This window comes from Portunus trituberculatus, chromosome 7 (genome assembly GCF_017591435.1).
Source record: "Portunus trituberculatus isolate SZX2019 chromosome 7, ASM1759143v1, whole genome shotgun sequence".
Lineage (NCBI taxonomy): Eukaryota > Metazoa > Arthropoda > Malacostraca > Decapoda > Portunidae > Portunus > Portunus trituberculatus.
This window is the reverse complement of record NC_059261.1, coordinates 2,636,913-2,657,418: the sequence shown is the minus strand read 5'-3', so window position 1 is coordinate 2,657,418 and position 20,506 is coordinate 2,636,913. Positions and strand designations below refer to the sequence as shown.

The window sequence follows — 20,506 nt, the reverse complement described above, 5'->3', positions numbered from 1 at the left end:
CTTTCCTCTTCACAGGGCCTGGCATCCAGCGGGATTTTTTTTTTTCCAACACTTTGTTTTCCCTTGGCCAGTGCCCTTGTAATGTCAAAAAAAAAAAAAAAAAAAAAAAAAGATGTCTTTTATTAGTTTTTTTCCATGTCCTTGGAGATGATTACTTATGGTCACCCTTATCAATTCTCTGTCCAATATGTCAATCTTGTTCACCAATTTATACATAGTTATCATGTCTCCTCTTGCTCTTCTCTCTTCTAATGTGGTCAGCCCCAGTTTCCTCAATCTTTCCTCATAGTCTAACTCCCTGAGTCCTGGTACCATCCTTGTTGCCAGCCTCTGTACCCTTTCCACCTTCTTCACATTTTTCTTCATATGCGGTGACCAGACGCAAGCTGCATATTCTAACTGGGGTCTTATTAAGGTGCATAATATCTTCTTCATCATTCCTTCATCTAGGTAGTGGAATGAAGGCCAATATTTTGAAGCATGTTATATGTTTTCCAAAATATCTTGTTAATGTGTTTCTCCGGTGACAAGGTGTTTTGCACGGTTACTCCTAAGTCGTTCTCCTCATTGGTCTCTTTAAATTTCTCATCACCCAGCCTGTAATCCCTGTTTGGTCTATGTCTACTTCTTCGCATTTTCATAACATGGCTCTTGTTTATATTGAATTCCATCTGCCACTCTTTACTCCACTCATATATTTTATCAAGATCTTCCTGTAGCTTGTTACAATCTTTCACATTCTTTACTCTCCTCATAATTTTAGTATCGTCCGCAAACATGTTCATGTAACTGTCAATTCCTACTAGCATATCATTAACATAAATCAAAAACATGATGGGACCAAGCACTGACCCTTGTGGAACTCCACTGGTTACCTTTTTCCACTCTCACTTCTTTCCTTTCTCCACTATTCGCATTTCTCTTCCCACTAAGTAATTTTCCATCCATTTTGCTTGTTTATCATTTACTCCTCCAATCTTCTTTAGTTTCCACATCAGTCTATTGTGTGGCACTTTATCAAAGGCCTTTCTGAAGTCCAGGTAGATAGCATCCACCCATCCCTCTCAGTGTTGTAGTATGTCAGTCACTCTTGAATGAAAACATAATAAATTGGATACGCACGATCTTCCTTTTCTGAAACCAAACTGCCTTTCACTAAGAATGTTTTCACTTTCTAGATACTCACTCCGCTTAGCTTTAATTACTTCTTCACATACCTTGCACAATATACTAGTCAACGATACTGGTCTGTAATTTAACGGTTCCATTCTACTACCATTCTTATATATAGGCACAATGTCAGCTCTTTTCCACTCTTTCGGAACTAATCCTGTTCGTATGGAGGTTTCCACAATATCAAATATGGGGTTCAACAATTGATCCTTACATTCTTTCAGCATTGATTTATTAATATCCAAATTGCTTATAATTTTCCTTACATCTTCTTTAGTAACCATGATGTCCTGCATTTGCTTTATTTCCGTAGGCCTTTCTCCCATAAAATGCTCCTCCTTTGTAAACACTTTGCAAAAGTTGTTGTTCAATATTTCAGCTATATCTCTAGCATCCTCATATACTTCTTCCCCATTTTTTACCTTTTCTATTGCCTCCCTTTTATTTAGTTTTCCATTTATGAATTTGTAAAACATTTTAGGGTCACTATCACAGTTTTCCACCACTCTCTGTTCATATTCCTTCTGTGCTGTTCTCCTTACTTCAACATATCTATTCCTTGCTGTTTTGTAAACTTCTCTTGATAAGTTTCTCTTAAGTTTCTTCCATGCCTTTTCTTTGTTCTTTTTTGCTTCTTCACAATTTCAATTAAACCACTGTTTATTATTTAAAGTCCTCTTTCTGTGATATGCCACAAACTTCTTCACAGCATCCATAAATTTATCGTATTTCAATTGCATATCCCCTTCCTGGTATACCACGGACTAGTCAATTTCATTAAAGAACTCCCTTATATGGTTATAATTTGCCCTAGTATAATTTAATTTTTCCTCCCTGTGTTCCACAATATTATTTGTGCTTAATTCCGTATCCAGCTCAAAGCTTAGGACATCATGGTCGCTTTTCCCCAAGGGACATTTATGTTCAATTTCCTCTTTTAGGGAGATGCCCCTGGTAAATACCAAATCCAACCTTGCTGCAACATCTTGTCCCCTGCACCTTGTTGGTGATCTCACCCACTGTGTCATCAAGTTATTTGTTGCTACCTTTAACAATTCCTCTGCCCACTCACCACCGTTCATCACTTCGTAGTCTTCCCACACTATTTCCTTACAATTAAAGTTCCCGACTATCATCACTCTGTCCTTTCTGTTGAGTTCTTGCTTCATTCTGTCTAGAGTATTTCTCATCATCATTTGATACTGTTCATATTCCCAAGCACTGGTTCTGGGTGGTATGTATACTGTTATAATATTAATATCCCTCTTGCCATCTGTTATAAGCATACTTATCACTTCCTCATTACCCTTACTATAGTTCACCACCTTCACTATCAGATCTTCCTTAGTAAGAACCATTATACCACCACCACCTTTATTTTTTCTATCATTTCTCCATACTTTGTAGTGTTTTACATCAAACCAATCTAGCTTTATTTCGGGCCTTAACTTTGTTTCCACCACACACATTATGTCCGGTTCATTATTTCTTGGGTAATCCATACATTCTAGCCTCTTAGACAGAAATCCATCTATATTCGTGTAAGTCACTTGAATTCCATTCCTAGTCTCTTTCTTCCATGTTTCAGTCAGTGTAATGTCTATTCCGTCTGTTTTATCCACCACTTCTTCAGCCTCCCATTTCTCATCCTCCAAAAAAAAACTTGGTCTTTTCCTTCGCGGTTCTTTCTTCATTTCTCTCTCACTTCAGTTACAAGCTCTTTCATTTTCATTCGTTCATCCTGTGACATATTTCTTCTTATGTAAATTGTTTTGGTTTCCTCAGAGTCCTTAAGTTTCCAAGCCCTCCTCAGCAAGGCCTCAGCTGCCACCTGAGACTTTAATTTCAATTTTAATGGTCTACTCTTGCCTTCCTCAAAAGCTCCTAGTCTCACACTTTCTTCTACCTCAGCATATAGGCACTCTTCCTTTTCTGAGATCTTATTCAGTAAAGACTTAATCCTGTCATTTTCCTTACCCCTCCTATCTTGCCAGTTCTGTTAGTTTTCCCCCTCAATCCTGTTATGATCACGCATTTTTTTCTTTTCAGCAATATCTCTCACCACATAATCATTTTCCTTTAATGCCTTTACCATTTCACTCTCTGTAATCACTTTATTTTCTTCTTCCTGCTTTTTCACTATCTCCCTAAAGGACCTTTGTACTTCCTGGTGTTCATGTTTCACTTCTTTCATCCTGGCATCAATTAGGTTAAGGCATTCCTCCTTCCCCAAGTCTCCTTCGGATATTTTCTTCTCCATTTCGAGGAGTTTAGCCTTCATCTCGTCACATTGTTTCCTTAGATGTTGGTTTTCTTCCTCCATTTCCACTTTTTCCCTCAATAGCTCTTTGTTCTCTCTCGTTAACAAATAGATTTCCTTTTTGAAGGTATCGTTCTCTGCTATGACTCTATCCAGCTTTTCTTCTATGGATCTAATGTTTAGAAATTTACTTTCTAATGTCTGAATTCTTGCATCCATGTCTAATTTCTCTAGTTCTCTTGGAGTGGTCACAAAACCTTCAAAGTCCCGGGCTTGTCAAGGGGTGGACGCCATGATTGTTATCGCCAGCTGATTTTAGCCCAAACAAAACACCGCCGACACTCTCCGCTCAGGGACCACTCTCCATATCCCGCTTGAAAATGGCCCACTTTCTGCACTTTGCGACAGTAGGACATTAACACAGAGTTACCTGGGCCCTGTAAACACCATAGGTAGTTTCTCCTCTTCCCCGTCCACAGCCGGAGACGAGCCGTCCTCAGACTTCCTCTCTCAGCGGTGGTGTGTGTGTGTGTGTGTGTGTGTGTGTGTGTGTGTGTGTGTGTTACCTAGTTGTATTTACCTAGTTGTAGTTTTACAGAGCCTGGGCTTTATGCTCGTGTGGCCCCGTCTCCATATCTACACTTATCCAATCTTACTTTAAAAGTATGCACACTCGTTGCAGACACTACTTCTTCATTTAAACTGTTGCACGTCTTAATACATCTTTGCGGGAAACTATATTTTTTAACTTCTCTCAGACATCTTCCCTTTCTCAGCTTTTTACTATGCGATCTGCTTCGAATGTCATATTCTTCTCTCAGGATCAGTTTCTCATTATCCACTTGGCCCATTCCGTTGATCAATTTATAAACTTGTATCAGATCCCCTCTCTCCCTTCTTTGTTCCAAGGTTGGTAGATCCATAGCCTTTAGTCTCTCCTCATATGTCATCCCTTCAAATTCTGGAACCATTCTTGTATCTATTTTTTGTAGTCTCTCCAACTTCCTTATGTGTTTTTTTTTTTTTTATGAGGGGTCCACACTACTCCTGCATATTCCAATCTGGGTCTTATTATAGTACTTATCAATTTCTTCATCATTTCTGTGTCCATGTGTGTGTGTTCACCTAATTGTACTGTTATGAGATTGAGTTGATATCATTTCCCTATCTTTTATTTACCAAATTACCTTAGTTTATGTAAATACAGTGGAGACTCAATACTTGAACGTCTAAATAGTCGAACTTTTTCAATAGTCGAACGCAAAACCATGACTTAATACAGTAAGTTCTCGTTATATGGTAGTTCTTTATCCGGTAAATTCACAGTTGTGGTATTTGGAAATTACTACCCTCGATTCGATATACAGTAAGAAAAATTCACAGTTACGGTATCTGCTCATGTCATCCAAGAGCCCCCAATGCGGGGGAGCAGGGGTGATGACGTCATCCACGCCACACCTCACTGCCACTCACAGTACTGACTTAACTTGACCACCCTTGGAGCCTGTTATCTCTTCTCCCCCCTTTTTTTTAACTGCATTACATATTACTTACATGCATTACTAATTAGATGAATAAATGGAATATTAAAGGGTCTATTGTAAGCACAAACATATTCATAATAATTATGGCAAACAGTAGTCATAATACAAAGAAAAATTAAGTTCGCTCCATTCATAATGTTAGCATAGATATTCAATATTTGTCATTGAATATAATCCACTTAATGATAACATAAACAACGAAGGAAAACAGGTAATATAGTCCAAGTGAAAAAATAAACTACATATTATTCATGTGGTCAGTTTCATTAGCTTTCTGTTTTGACCTTTGCATGACTTATGTTTTTTCTTATTTGTCTTAATGTTATTATTTAGATTTCTAATTTTAAAGTACACAGATATTTTGGCAAAAAATACTATGGCATCAGTGAAAATGAGTTGGGGCTGAAACTGAAGTAGGCTTATACCTAAATAACACTGGTAATGCTTTCGATTCACAGGTAGAGGCTATATAGCACTATAAAATTCATCAATTTAACCTACCTTGAGGTAAATTAAGGGATGGAACTGGGGTATCTGTCAGTGGCCTGTAACTCTTGGGTGTCTTAGTGCCTAAGAGGCGATGTTTTAAATCATCCTTGTAGTCAGAACTTGTAAAATGCATGGAACAAATCACTGCTTTGTCTACATTGAAAACATCACCTCAGGAATAAGCTTGAATCCACTGCTGTCTGCAATTTTTTTCCTTGGGAAACTTAAAATACTTAATGCCTAAACCTGTTATTTTTCGTTTTGTGTTATTGCATCCAAACACTGAACAATTGTTTGGCATGTTTAGTTGTTTACAGCACTGTGGAGAGTTTGATGAACACTCCAACTAGCCCACTCTCCACAAACAATATGTAAACTAAAAGGGTCACAAGAAAAAGAAGCGGCCGAGTCGCCGCGAGTCTTCCGCTTCGTCTGTGGCTCATCTCATCTCTGCTTTATTTTTTTATATTCCATGTAAGATTTCACTTTATGCATTACAAAACAATCCTTTCTTGGGGCAAGGTTTGTAAAAAGCTAATAGAAATGTTGTTTTGTGAACATAAATGCATATATAAGACAGTAATACCACCTCCAGAGGTGGTGTTCCCAGCAACCTCAGAGCAACCTGATAGCAACCTTGTCGCCGTCCCTCCAAGCGTTCATGGATGCAATTTCGCTGCAAGAGGTGCTCTGATGTTGTTGAAGAATCTTGGATCCAGCTCCAGGAGCCAGCCAGTTACAGTGAAACTACCGCGTTCGGTCCCTCACCCGGCAAATTCAAACCCAGAAAATTCGCTAAAACGGATGTGGTTGTACGTTATGCAGATTTTTGGTCTAACTTTATATAGTACTTTAAACTGGAAAATCGTTAAACGAACGTTCGTTAAGCGGAGTATTACTCTACTGTATAACATGGACATACAAGCAACCCCCACTTAATGAAGGTTCACACAATGAAATTTCGCTACAATGAAGGTTTCATTTTACTACCATCTGCTCGTTTAACAAACACCAAACTTGCTTTAACAAAGTTTTATCCAGGTAATATTTTCCAAGTTTGAAAGGCCCACTGTATCACGCAAGCCGACAGGCTTTTGAATACATCAGCGCCTCTCAGGGACAACACGCACACCACTCATTGCCCATGTTCAAAACAATAACAGCGTCAGCACCAGCTCGTCTTCCCTTGCTCAATTTACCACCAAAACGCCCTGCAATGTCATCTAGTGTTACTAAGAAGACCAGGAAGTCTCTTACTCTCGAAGTGAAGCTGAATATTATTCACAGACATGAGAGAGGCGAGAAAACTGTAGCATTGCTCGCCACCATCTTGACTCCATCTACTGTCTCTACTATTTTCAAGTCAGCAGACTCTATTAAGAAGGCTGGTGAGACCATATCTTCCTTGCAAGCTAAAAGAACCACCTGAACTTGTGACTACAATGGATAAAATGGAAAGCCAATTGTGGAAATGTGGTACATAAGTTATGTATGCGGTACAATGATGCGCCCTTTGTTTACATTCCACAGGTTGCTGATTAGTGTCTTTCCCGTTTCACTCTCCCTCCCTTCATAAATTTAAGATCGTCAACATTTTAAAGTTACGTACATACATACATTAGTGTACATTATAATGACAAATTAAATTGCCTAAATGTTTAACTTCATAATTTTTACTTTCATTAAACCTTTCACTGTACTATGATGCACTCTTGCTTTGTTTACTCTCAATGGAAGTTCAACTCAGGGGTTAAACTTGTTATAATGGGTTCGCTTAACGAAGTTTCACTTAACGAAGGTTTTTTTTTAGGAACGTTACCCCTTCGTTAAGCGGGAGTTGCCTGTACTGTACTCGAAAAAATACCTAATAGTCGGACGTCCATCCACATAGCTGTAAACAAAGGTTTCTCTATCTTCCTGCCGCCCTATGCGCTCCACTGGGGTGCCACTGCACCCAGTTGATCCTCCGCAGTTGCAAGAATAACATTATCCCGCGCTTTCTCTCTGCAGTTTTTTTTTTTTTTTTTTAAGAAGCTTACAATGGCACCGAAGAGGCTTGTTAGTGGTAAGAATAAGCCTACAAGAAAGAATGTAGTGACAACCATCAAAAGGAAAAAGGAGATTATTGATAAATACAAGAAATTATAAAAAATAACCGATCTTCAAGTTGAATACTGTATAGCTAAATCTACAGTAGCCACAATACTGAAGAAGAAAGAGCTCATTAAAAGAGCTGATGTGGAGATTGGTGTGAAAAGGCAATTTAAGCAACCTGCACCAGTGGAAGAAATGGAGAAATTGTTGATTTTGTGAATAAATGAAAGGCAGATAGCTGGTGATTCTTTGTCAGAGGGCATAATTTGTGCTAAGGCTAGGCTGCTGCATCTTGATCTTATTTCTGATTTCAGACTCTAATGATGATTTTAAAGCAATGAAGGAGTGGTTTGGGAATTTCAAGAAAAACTGGAATTCATTCTGTTGTGAGGCATGATGAGGCCACAAGTGCTGATAGCATTGCCACTGAGAAATTTGTGCCTGAATTTAAGAAAAATATGGATAAGGAGCGCTGAAGTCCACAACAGATCTTTAGTTGTGATGAAACTGGCCTGATTTGGAAAAAAAAATCTACCAAACAAGACCTATATAACAAAGGAAGAGAAGTGTTTGCCAGGACACAAGCCCTTCAAAGACAAGCTAACCCTGCTTCTGTGCGTCAATGCTAGCAGCGACTGCAAAATTAAACTGCTACTTTTTTCTGAACTTGGGTTTGGCAGTGGCTGGAATGAATTACCTGATTTATAGGTATCAATAGGCGAACCTTTTAATACTCGAACAGCCATTTAGAATGAATTAAGTTCGAGTATTGAGTCTCTACTGTATATGGTTTCAACACATACAGGTAACTCTTGATTTACGCGTGTTTGATTTATGCATTTTTGTTATAATGCGACCGAAAAAATATTATAATTGATTTAATTTGCGTGACCGATTTGCTTATACACGATTTGGCCCAACTGCATTTTCAAACTGAGCGCCAGACGCAATTTCAAACTGCGTGCCAGAGAGTTCCGGAGCTGGCCGATAGGTGGGAGCTCTGGGGCCGGATCCAAGAAGCAGGTTGTTGTCTATGTTGGTACAGACAACCTCCATAGCAACCTCCTACTCACATACCAACCTTTGTAAAATAGCATCCACAAAGATTCGTTGCTGTTGGCAGGTGGAGGTTGGTAGCCCGCCTAAAAGTGCTCATTGGCTGCCAGGAGCTGGATCCAAGAAACTTTAACAACGTCAGAGCAACCTCCTGCCGCGAAATGGCGTCCACGAATGCTTGGAGGGACGGTAACGAGGTTGCTATCAAGTTGCTCTCAGGTTGCTGGTAACACCACCTCTCCAGGTGGTGTTACTGTCTTATATATGTATTTATGTTCACAAAACATTTCTATTAGCTTTTTACAAACCTTGCCCCCAAGAAAGAATTGTTTTGTAATGCATAAAGTGAAATCTTACATGGAATACCAAAAAAATAAAGCAGAGATGAGATCGCCCACAGATGAGGCGGAGACTTGGGGCGACTCAGCTTCTTCTTCTTGTGACCCTTTTAACTTGCATGTTGTCTTTCACCACGATATTTATGTTTCCACTTCTCTGTTGCCTGCTATAATGGATATCATATCTTAGTATTCATATACGCTCATGCCATGAAGAATGCCAGGCAATAGAGGAGTGGAAACAAATTTAATATCATGGTGAAAGACAACACACCAAGCTAAAAAGATCACAAGAAGAAGAAGTGGCCAAGTCGCTGGAGTCTCCGCCGTATGTGGCTGATCTCATCATCTCTGCTTTATTTTTTTGGTATTTCATGTAAGATTTCACTTTATGCATTACAAAATAATCCTTTCTTGGGGGCAAGGTTTGTAAAAAGCTAATAGAAATGTTGTTTTGTGAACATAAATGCATATATAAGACAGTAACACCACCTCCAGAGATGGTGTTCCCAGCAACCTCAGAGCAACCTCGTCACCGTCCCTCCAAGCGTTCATGGAAGCCAGGAGGTTGCTCTGAGGTTGTTAAAGAATCTTGGATCCAGCTCCAGGAGCGCTAGAAACAGGTGGGGAGCCAGACAATCACAGCGAATCTGCCGTGCTCGGTCCCTCACCCGGCAAATTCAAACCCAGAAAATTCGCTAAAACGGACGTGGTTGTGCGTTATGTGGATTTTTGGTCTAACTTTATATAGTATGTTAAACCGGAAATTTGTTAGACGAACGTTCGTTAAGCGGTGTATTACTGTATTTCATTAGTAATTCACTATCACTCAATGCCACGGAGTCGAGGTTATCCTCATGGCGTGAGCGTATATGAATACTAAGATATGATATCCACTATAGCAGGCAATAGAAAAGTGGAAACATAAATATCGTGGTGAAAGACAACACGCCAGGCTAAAAGGGTCACAAGAAGAAGAAGCGGCCGAATCGCTGCGAGTCTCCACCTCATCTGTGGGCGATCTCATCTCTGCTTTATTTTTTGGTATTCCATGTAAGATTTCACTTTATGCATTTTTCACTTTATGTATAAGACAATAACCCCACCTGGAGAGGTGGTGTTACCAGCAGCCTGAGAGCAACCTCGTTACCATCCCTCCAAGCGTTCATGGATGCCATTTCACGGCAGGAGGTTGCTCTGATGTTAAAGAATCTTGGATCCCACTTTTCTCGTGCCTCATGTGCAGTCTGCCAGCACTGAGTACAGATGGAATCTCTTCAATCTGCCTACAATTCACCAAGATGACCCCAAAACGTCCTTCATCTTCTGCATGTGGGATTATGTTTGATAAGTGGATCTCGTTAAAGTTGTAAAGCTCAGAGGAAGATGGTGACTGACTATGGTGTGAGTGATGAAGGCAGTGACGCAGTGTTTTGTTTACCTATTCTTTGTTTTGTTGTTTTCTCTTAGCATTTTTTTGCTTTCTCTTATTATTTCTTGCTTTTCCTTTTACTTTAAATAGACTTCTAGTGTTTAGAATGGTAAATAATAAAAACATGTTAATTTAGCCAAATAGAGTATTTTGTACAAACTTTTTTGGACCACATCCCGCATCCCCCCTATTATCTGTTGTTTCTTATGAGAATTACATGTTTGTTTTACATGAATTTTTGATATACGCAATGCCTCTTGGAACGCATCTATCGCGTAAATCGAGTTACCTGTACTTGCGTACCAATAGTATTAATTATTCTTTAATTCTCTCTCTCTCTCTCTCTCTCTCTCTCTCTCTCTCTCTCTCTCTCTCTCTCTCTCTCTCTCTCTCTCTCTCTCTCTCTCTCTCTCTCTCTCTCTCTCTCTCTCTCTCTCTCAGGTGTAACACAGACATCAATGACTCAGATTGCGAGGTGAACATTCTCCGAGGAATTAACTTCAACGTGCAGAACCCCAAGGAAGTGGACACTTACATCAGGGTGGAGTTCCCGTACCCAGCGGTGAGTCACATGCTTATATTCTTACATAAAAGATATTAATAATCCACTCTTATATATGTGTGTGTGTGTGTGTGTGTGTGTGTGTGTGTGTGTGTGTGTGTGTGTGTGTGTGTGTGTGTGTGTGTGTGAGCATAAGGCTGGCCAATGTGGTACTGCCAGCCTGGTATATAGATGGATAGAGAGAGAATTATTATTATGGGCTTAAGAGTGTGAGTAATGCATGTACAAGTGCATGTTACCTTGTCTGGGTAGCCCCACATGGGATTACCTGTCTGGTATATATATATATATACACACATAGTAATACTCCGCTTAACGAACAGGATAGGGGGTGTCAAAGTTGTTCGTAGAGCAAAAATTTGTTAAGTGGACGTAATTTTCCCATAGGAAGTAATGGAAATAGGGGTGGATGTGTTCTGGGCTGGTCCCCAACATACCACATGGATTAAAAAAAAAAGAACTATATATACGTTTGGCAGCATATTGGGCCACCAGTGTACCACTACTTTTATGATGTCATATGAGTCATTGGAAGTTAGAGGAGCTACGTACAAATTCTCTCACATTCTCGCATTTATGTTCACAAAACAACATTTCTATTAGCTTTTTACAAACCTTGCCCCCAAGAAAGGATTGTTTTGTAATGCATAAAGTGAAATCTTACATGGAATACCAAAAAATAAAGCAGAGATGAGATGAGCCACAGACGAAGTGGAAGACTCGCGGCGACTCGGCCGCTTCTTCTTCTTCTTCTATTGCCTGCTATAATGGATATCATATCATAGTATTCATATACGCTCATACCACGAGGATAACCTTGACTCCGTGGCAGTGAATGATAGTGAATTAGTAATTTCATTACTAATTCACTATCACTCACTGCCACGGAGTCAAGGTTATCTTCGTGGCATGAGCGTATATGAATACTAAGATATGACATCCATTATAGCAGGCAATAGAGGAGTGGAAACAAATATCATGGGGAAAGACAACATGCAGGCTAAAAGGGTCACAAGAAGAAGAAGAAGCGGCTGAGTCGCCGCGAGTCTCCCACTTCGTCTGTGGCTCATCTCATCTCTGCTTTATTTTTTGGTATTCCATGTAAGATTTCACTTTATGCATTACAAAACAATCCTTTCTTGGGGCAAGATTTGTAAAAAGCTAATAGAAATGTTGTTTTGTGAACATAAATGCATATATAAGACAGTAATACCACCTCCAGAAGTGGTGTTCCCAGCAACCTCAGAGCAACCTGATAGCAACCTCGTCACCGTCCCTCCAAGCGTTCATGGATGCCATTTCGCTGCAAGAGGTGCTCTGACGTTGTTAAAGAATCTTGGATCCAGCTCCAGGAGCGCTAGAGACAGAGGTGGGGAGCCAGGTAATCACAGCGAAGCTGCCGCGTTTGGTCCCTCACCTGGCAAATTCAAACCCAGAAAATTTGCGTTATGCGGACTTTTGGTCTAACTTTATATAGTATGTTAAACCGGAAATTCGTTAAATGAACGTTCGTTAAGCGGAGTATTACTGTATATATATATATATATATATATATATATATATATATATATATATATATATATATATATATATATATATATATATATATATATATATATATATATACACACACACACACACACACACACACACACACACACACACACACACACACACACACACACACACACCTTGTGCGAGACTGAGGGCTGGTGGTGGTGGTGGTGAGCAGAGTGACTGCAACCAATCAGCTGCCTTTTTCAAATCACGTGACGTGAATACACAGCAATGATTGGCTGTTGGCTCCTCCTCCTCCTCATGATCATCTTCTTTCAACCCCCTCCACCTCTTCCTCCTCCTCCTTCCCTATCTAAACATTCGTTGGTGTGTGGTTGGGATATGGGTACTACTACTACTACTACTACTACTACTACTACTACTACTACTACTATTACTACGTACTACTACTACTACTACTACGTACTACTACTACTACTACTACTACTACTACTACTACTACTACTACTACTACTACTACTACTACTACTACTACTACTACTATGAGTGCGCGATAACAACTTTCCAGATACGCTAAAACTGAATTTTGCAGATTTTTGTAAGTGCATGATAACACCTAAATGTTTATAACGGAATGGCGCCATTACGGAGGGTTAGGTGTATTGAGTTTTCATCATGAGGTACAAGGCAGTTATTCCTTCCCCTTCCAGGACAACCCACCTCAGGACCGCAGCGTTGTCATCAAGGACACCAACAACCCCGAGTACAACCACAAGGTCGTGTTCAGCATTGACCGCAAGTCCAGAGCACTGGCCAGGGTCTTCAAGCGGCAGGCCATCAAGTTCCAGGTCTTTGCTAAGGGGTATGTGAAACTATGATCTGTATTCTGAGACACCTTCCCACACTGCCACTGCTTTCCAAGAATGTAGTTGAATTTGCATAAATTTTTAAGGTTTTTTTGCAGTTTTGGTGAGATATTAACAAGATTACATTTTTAACATTAGAAACATTCTTGGGAACATGTCTAATCATCTCAGGGTTCTTGTAAATCATCGGGAATTGACAAGTTTTAAGGGTGTTTTTATGGTTTTAGTGACAAATTATTGAACTGTCTACATTATTAATAGAAGAAACACTAATCATCTTTGTGGCCTTAGAAAATAAACAGTGAAGTGACAAATTATTCAAGCTTTGACATGATGCCTTTTGTGGTTAATGGATTGTGCTGAGACTGTTGTATTGCAGAGGTTGGTTCCATCGTGACACTGTGCTGGGGTCAGTCAAAGTCCCAATGGTGGAACTGGAGACCAAATGTACTCTACACGACTCCTTTGATGTGAGTATAAGGCGTCTCCTGTCAACTTGTCCCCCCAACACACACACTAAAACGAGACAGACATCCACACTGCGCTCCGTTCTAATATTATTTCAAGCCACCAAGAATATCTTTTGCCTAGAGTGTTAACTAAAGGTAAGAGCTGTGTTTTAATGCTGTCCTGTCTAGGTGGCAGGATTAAAATGCCAAGAAGCAAAGTGAGATTGAAAATGGACAAAGGCAAGGAGTGTATTTACTCCCAGTGGTAGATTTGAATTTCCTAGACATGATTTTTCAGGCTTCAGACCGGAGGGCAGGTTTGATGAGCGAAACACCAGAGAGAGTCTGTTGAGAAGGAAAGTCATATACCTAGAGGACCTGGTGACAGAATTAATGGCTAGGCTAAAAATTGTTGAAAAGGGCAATGAGATCATGAAGGCAAACACAGAAGTGCTGAAGAAAAACTATGATGACCTGAAGAACAAAGTTTGTGCAAGTGAAAAGAAAATGGAAGATAATGAAGATCAAGTGAGGAAATTAATGAAAAGCAAAATCATTGGAAGATGGACCAGGATCAGCTGAAAGTTAGTTTTAAAAAGCTTATAGAAGAATCGGCTGAGGAAAGGGAACAGGAGGTAATTAAGAAAAAAGGAAAATTTGGTTAGGGATACTGTGGGAAAGAAAAGTGATTTGTTATCTTTGGATTAAAGGAAAAAGTTATGCCAATTAGACACGAAAGAGAAGAATATGAGAAAAAGCAGGCTGGGAAAGTAGTGATGGAGATGAAGGATGATGAAGAAGGCAAGAGATTGAGTGAAGAAATTCAAGAAGTCTGGGGAAATATGAGGAGGGAAAAACACATTCGTTAAAGATCAGAATAAGATCACAAGCAGGCACTGAGGAAATCCTGGCAGGCTCATGGAGGCTGGGATGGAAAGAAGTGTATAAGAATGTATGCTTGAGACTTGTTCTAAAAGAAGAGAAAAGAGCTGAACTCAGGCAGCTATGGGAAACAGCCAAAGAAAAAACTTTAGAGAACAGCAGAGGAGAGGAAGGATAAAGACATGAGACTGGGGAAGTGGTACACAAGGAGGCAGAACAAAAAGGAAATAAGTATCACTGTTGAAGAGAAAGAGTATTAAAAGTTGCATACACAAATGTACAAAATTAGAGTTGAATGATTATTTAAGAGAAAACAAGCCTGACATTGTGGGATTAACTAAGACAAATTTGTATGGAGGACTTGAAGCATTGGATATTTGGGAGAATAGCTAGAATATATGGAAGAAGAAAAGAGAAACAAAAAAAGGAGGAGGAGTGATGTTACTTGTAAAGAAAGAGGTGCAGGTGGATGAAATTACTTATGGAGAAGAGTGTTGAAGTATTGCTAGCTTAAATAAGAATTCAAGGAGAAAGAAAAAGGAACTTTGCTGTTGTTTATGTCCCACCCAATACAAACTTATGGGGAAATGAAGAATACAGGAACATGCTTAATGATACCAGAAATTGTTTACAGAGACTAATTGAAATGAGTAAAAAAAAGTGGTGGGTGACTTTAATTGCAAGGAAATAGTTTGGGAAAACCTGACAACTGAGGAAAAGAAACACCTTGGGGACAAATACTATTGAATCTAGCAGTAGACAATATCCTAACTCAATGAGTGAAGGACAGCACAAGTCATAGAGCAAATGAAGAACCATCACGATTAGACTTAGTATTTACAAAAGAACCAGAGATACTCGATAACTTGGAATATAAGAGTCCACTCAGTAAAAGTGATAATGTATTACTTGAATTCAGGCTGAAAGAAGGACTGAAAGAAATTAGGAACAAAGACTGCAAAAATAGAAGATGCAGTTACAATGATACTAACTTTGCAGGATTAATACTTTGAACAAGCAGAATGGACTGAATTTTATATATTGGAAAAAAACTGAAGACAAGTGGAATATTTTAATGGAGAAGTATAATGAAGGAATAATGAAACATGTGCCAATCAAGAAAATAGACAAGCTTAGACACAATGAGTGATTTAACAGAAGATGTGAGTTAGCAAGGATGGAAAGAGAAAAAGCCTGGAATACATGGAGAAGAAATAGAAGACCAAATCATTGGTTAGACTATCCCTGGAAAAGAAACGAGTATATCAAGATTCAAAGAATGGAACAAAACTATGAGAAGGATATAGTGGACAAATGTAAAGACCAGCCAAAATTGTTTTACAGATACGTATACAAATGGCAAGCTAAAAAAACAAAGGAGAAATAAGCAAACTGAAATATATTAATGAAACATACGAAGACTCAGAAGATGTAGCGGGAGTGATGAATAACTGCTTCCAGACACTCTTCAGCAGAGACAGCAACTTCCAGTGTCAAACTCCAGTGGAATTAACTGATGATGTTCATGAAATACAAGTGTCAGTAGAAGTGTGGAAAATAATGGAAGAACAAGTTGTAATGAAAGCCTCAGGTCCCGACGGATTTCAAACTGGATTGTAAAGCAATCCAGTCACCAGTTACAGATAAAGTTCACAACATCATTATGAGTTCCTTAACAGAGGGTAAAATACCCACAGACCGGAAAAGAGCAGATGTTGTGCCCACATTCAAAGGGGGAAATAAGGAGAATCCATTAAACTACAGACCAATGTCATTGACCAGTGTAATAGCAAAAATATGTGAAAGGATAATAAAGAAGAAATGGATGGAATATCTGGAGGTGAAAGGTATGTTGACAGATAGACAGTATGGATTCAGAAGAGGAAGATCATGTGTCACAAATTTAATAAACTTCCAATCAAGAGTGGTTGACTTGTGCAAGAAAGGGATGGCTGGGTGGACTGCATATATGTACCTAGATTTAAAGAAGGCATTTGACAAGGTCCTGCACAAAAGGTTGCTGTGGAAACTTGAACAAAATGGAGGACTAAAGGGAGGATTTCTGAAATGGGTGTTTGACTTTCTATGCACAAAATTAGAATATGCAGCTACAGTGTGGTCAGCGAACAAAAAGAAACACATAAGGAAACTAGAGAGAATACCAAGGACACCAACAAAGCTTCCACCAATTTAAACAAATGATCATATGAAGGAAGTTTACAAATACTAGGTCTTACAACCTTAGAACAGAGAAGGGAAAGTGGAGATCTAATAGCAGTGTACAGAGTGATGAATGGACTGGAAAAATTAAATAGAGAAGACTTAATAATCTGGGACACCAGTGACACAAGAGGACATGGAAAGAAATTAAGAAAGGACAACTGCAGGAGAGATATCAAGAAGTTCAGCTTTCCACAAAGATGTGTAGAGGTGTGGAACAGTTTAGATAAGAGAGTCGTTGAAGCAAGGACAGTCAATAAGTTTAAAGAAATGTTGGATTTTCATAGATATGGAGATAGGACAGCACAAGCAAACCTCTTTTCCTGTTTGTTACAACACACACACACACACACACACACACACACACACACACACACACACACACACACACACACACACACACACGACCCGGTAGCTCAGTGGTTAGAGCGCTGGCTTCACAAGCCAGAGGGCCGGGGTTCGATTCCCCGGCCGGGTGGAGATATTTGGGTGTGTCTCCTTTCACGTGTAGCCCCTGTTCACCTAGCAGTGAGTAGGTACGGGATGTAAATCGAGGAGTTGTGACCTTGTTGTCCCGGTGTGTGGTGTGTGCCTGATCTCAGACCTATCCCAAGATCGGAAATAATGAGCTCTGAGCTCGTTCCGTAGGGTAACGTCTGGCTGTCTCATCAGAGACTGCAGCAGATCAAACAGTGAATTACACACACACACATGCCTGGTAGCTCAGTGGTTAGAGCGCTGGCTTCACAAGCCAGAGGACCGGGGTTCGATTCCCCGGCCGGGTGGAGATATTTGGGTGTGTCTCCTTTCACGTGTAGCCCCTGTTCACCTAGCAGTGAATAGGAACGGGATGTAAATCGAGGAGTTGTGACCTTGTTGTCCCGGTGTGTGGTGTGTGCCTGGTCTCAGGCCTATCCGAAGATCGGAAATAATGAGCTCCGAGCTCGTTCCGTAGGGTAACATCTGGCTGTCTCGTCAGAGACTGCAGCAGATCAAACAGTGAAACACACACACACACACGATGAAAGAGAGGTATGACAGGAGTAGACAAGGAGATAGGACAGAGAGCTTAGCTTGGGCCCTGTAACACACAAATAGGTAAATATACACACCTCAAGCCTGCATGGTGTCTGGCTTGCTTTACTAACTCTTACCCTGTGGTGAAATCTGATATGATCACAAAAATGAATGAAAAATTTTGATTTAAAAAAGAAATATGAAGGAATTAGTTCTCAGATAGAGTGGTTGGTTGTTACAGTTGAGTAATCGGGAAGCTTTAAAAGATTGTACAGATTTACAGATGTGGATGATAGATGGAAATTGGTAGATGTTAGAGTGCCACATGTAGAGCTGATGGCTTGATGGCTTTCTGCACCAAGTCTTGTGTTCTAATGATGATACAAACAGTAAGTTGTGTGTCCATAATGCCAGCAGCAACAGTAGTACCATAATGACACAAGGGAAGCTTCAGGAAGCCATCAGGTCCACATGTGGCTTTCCCAGTATGAAACATGCCTACTTATTTTCACATCCCATCTTCTAGAATATTGGATGGAAATAGATAGCTGTGGTTTGTATAACTATAATAGTAACAAATGATGAGGAAATGTTCACTGAATTGCTAATCCCCCCAAAAATGACAAAATGCAAACCAATCAAATGCCATATAATGTTCTGATACTCTTCAGGTCAGCATTAGAGAAAAACAGAAGCAAGCAGAGTTCCAGAGTATACCAGGAATGGAGGAGTGAAGTACAGGTGTGCATGTGTGTGGAGTGGAGGCAGTTCAGTTTGGCTATCCTCTTTTGCCTGGCAAAGATTCTCTCTCAACTCTGGAACCTTATTTAATTTCAGGGTCTGCAGCTCCTACAGTTAGTCTAAGTATGATATATAGTTGGGTAAGTCATGTGACCCATTTTAATCATCACTGCTCTTTCCTACAGTTGATGGATGAAAGGAAGCGCATGGTGGGTGGGAAGCTGGAAGTTAAAGTACGTCTTAGGAATCCCATTGTGGCCAAACAACTTGAAAAAGTCACTGAAAAGTGGCTCGTGATTGATGGATTTTGAGACACACTGTCTGTCAATCTTGGAGGCATCCTTCAGGAAGGTATCTCCTCCCCATTTATTGTCCATGACACAGTAATCAGTCTTGCAGCTTGAGCCGAGTGATGTCCAGTCAAGTGTTTAGGTAGGATAATTTTGATTGTAATACTATGTGCAATATTGGAGTGTATAGACTCAAATTGTTGGTCTGTCAGGGACTGTAAGCTGCCAGAGTTTCTTTAGTCATAACTAGATGTCATAGTCAAAGTGGTGACAAGACAGCAGCACAGCCAGGCAGCGCTGCACAACACAATGCCTTACACAACACATTAGAGGATAAAAAAAAAAGCTTTTCATTAATTATTTATTTTTTCAACACAAGAGGAAGCTGGCCAGTGACTTAAGTAATATTTAGAGAAAAATCTTTAAGAACACACACACACACACACATACACACAATCATGTAAATGTTACTTTCATAACAGTCAAGGTCTGCATGCCAGCTATTAATACTCGTGGGATATTACCTGGGTAGTGGAAGGTATTTATCAGTAGATTAACAAGATGCTTGATTTGCTCAGCTTAAGAAATATGTACAGTGTCTCAGGTGATGTATCCCTACTCTGACTGTTTTGGCTTCAATAAGTAGTACTTCAGGTCTGAGTGTATTGTCACAATAAATCACCTAAGTTTTTGGAATAGCTTTCCTTAGTAGTAATGACTGTGTGTGTGTGTGTAGTCTAATCATTTCTCAACCTAAGAAATTTGTGGTGAAAGAACACTCAGATCTTTAGTTATCTTGACTCACTCCTGCCACCAAACTCTGTTCCACTTGGGTCACTGGTGATTTAAGTGGCGAGGTTAGTGGGGTCCATCAGGATAAGCTGGAACACAACTTGTCACAGAGGCAAGGGAAGGGGACAACAAAGGCTGGTGTGACCACTGCACCCATGAATGTTGAGGACTTGAGAGCACTTTTCCTTGTAGCAAAGGGCATGCATTCAACAATTCAACAATTCAAGATAGAGTAGATACTGTTGTAAAGTTCTGCAGCATGTAAATATTTGCAATGTAAGTTTATATCATGTGGATTAATTAATCAAATGGCAGAATATTATTTTGGATTGTTACATTAATGAAGTGCCTTCAATCTAAATTATTTTGTCAAATTATTTAGTTTTGTTAAGCAGATGTGTATATACAACTTAAGGAATTGTGAGCGTGTTGAGTGTCTTGTGATGGTGAGGTCTCCTCCATAGTAGGGTGTGTGTGTGTGACCAAGCAAATGGTGAGGTCTCCTCCATGGTAGGGTGTGTGTGTGTGGATCATGTTCCATCTTTCTGTTGCATTGACAATTACATGTGAGCTTTGTTGCAAGTTAGGAAAGTTATGGTATTATGCATATGAAAGATAAAGGCATTGGTCACAAATATTCTGTGACAAGATGCCTTTCACACTCTGGTTTATAGATTACAGAACTTTCATTATTAAGGAATGTGCATCACTAGCAAGTGGCCACACAGTTCTGTCCTGCAGTCCCCAGCAAATCAGTTACCAAATTGGAGCTTATGTATTAAT

At 39.7% G+C, this 20,506-nt stretch overlaps 2 protein-coding genes across 5 annotated transcripts in view; one reads left to right on the top strand and one right to left on the bottom strand.

Moving 5' to 3' along the window:
* Window positions 1-19,622, top strand: part of LOC123520588 (coiled-coil and C2 domain-containing protein 1-like) — a 91,665-nt gene extending 72,043 nt beyond the window's left edge. The window contains exons 13-16 of the mRNA XM_045282997.1: window positions 10,828-10,948; window positions 13,177-13,328; window positions 13,712-13,802; window positions 18,827-19,622. Of these exons, the coding sequence (XP_045138932.1) occupies window positions 10,828-10,948; window positions 13,177-13,328; window positions 13,712-13,802; window positions 18,827-18,952 (490 nt within the window). The 3' untranslated portion in view covers window positions 18,953-19,622. The remainder of the gene's footprint in view (window positions 1-10,827; window positions 10,949-13,176; window positions 13,329-13,711; window positions 13,803-18,826) is intronic.
* Window positions 12,583-20,506, bottom strand: part of LOC123520597 (sepiapterin reductase-like) — a 61,143-nt gene continuing 53,219 nt past the window's right edge. For all 4 annotated transcript variants that reach the window (XM_045283032.1, XM_045283042.1, XM_045283023.1 and 1 more), the window contains exon 6: window positions 12,583-12,639. The gene's annotated coding sequence lies outside the window, so the exon portion shown is untranslated. The remainder of the gene's footprint in view (window positions 12,640-20,506) is intronic.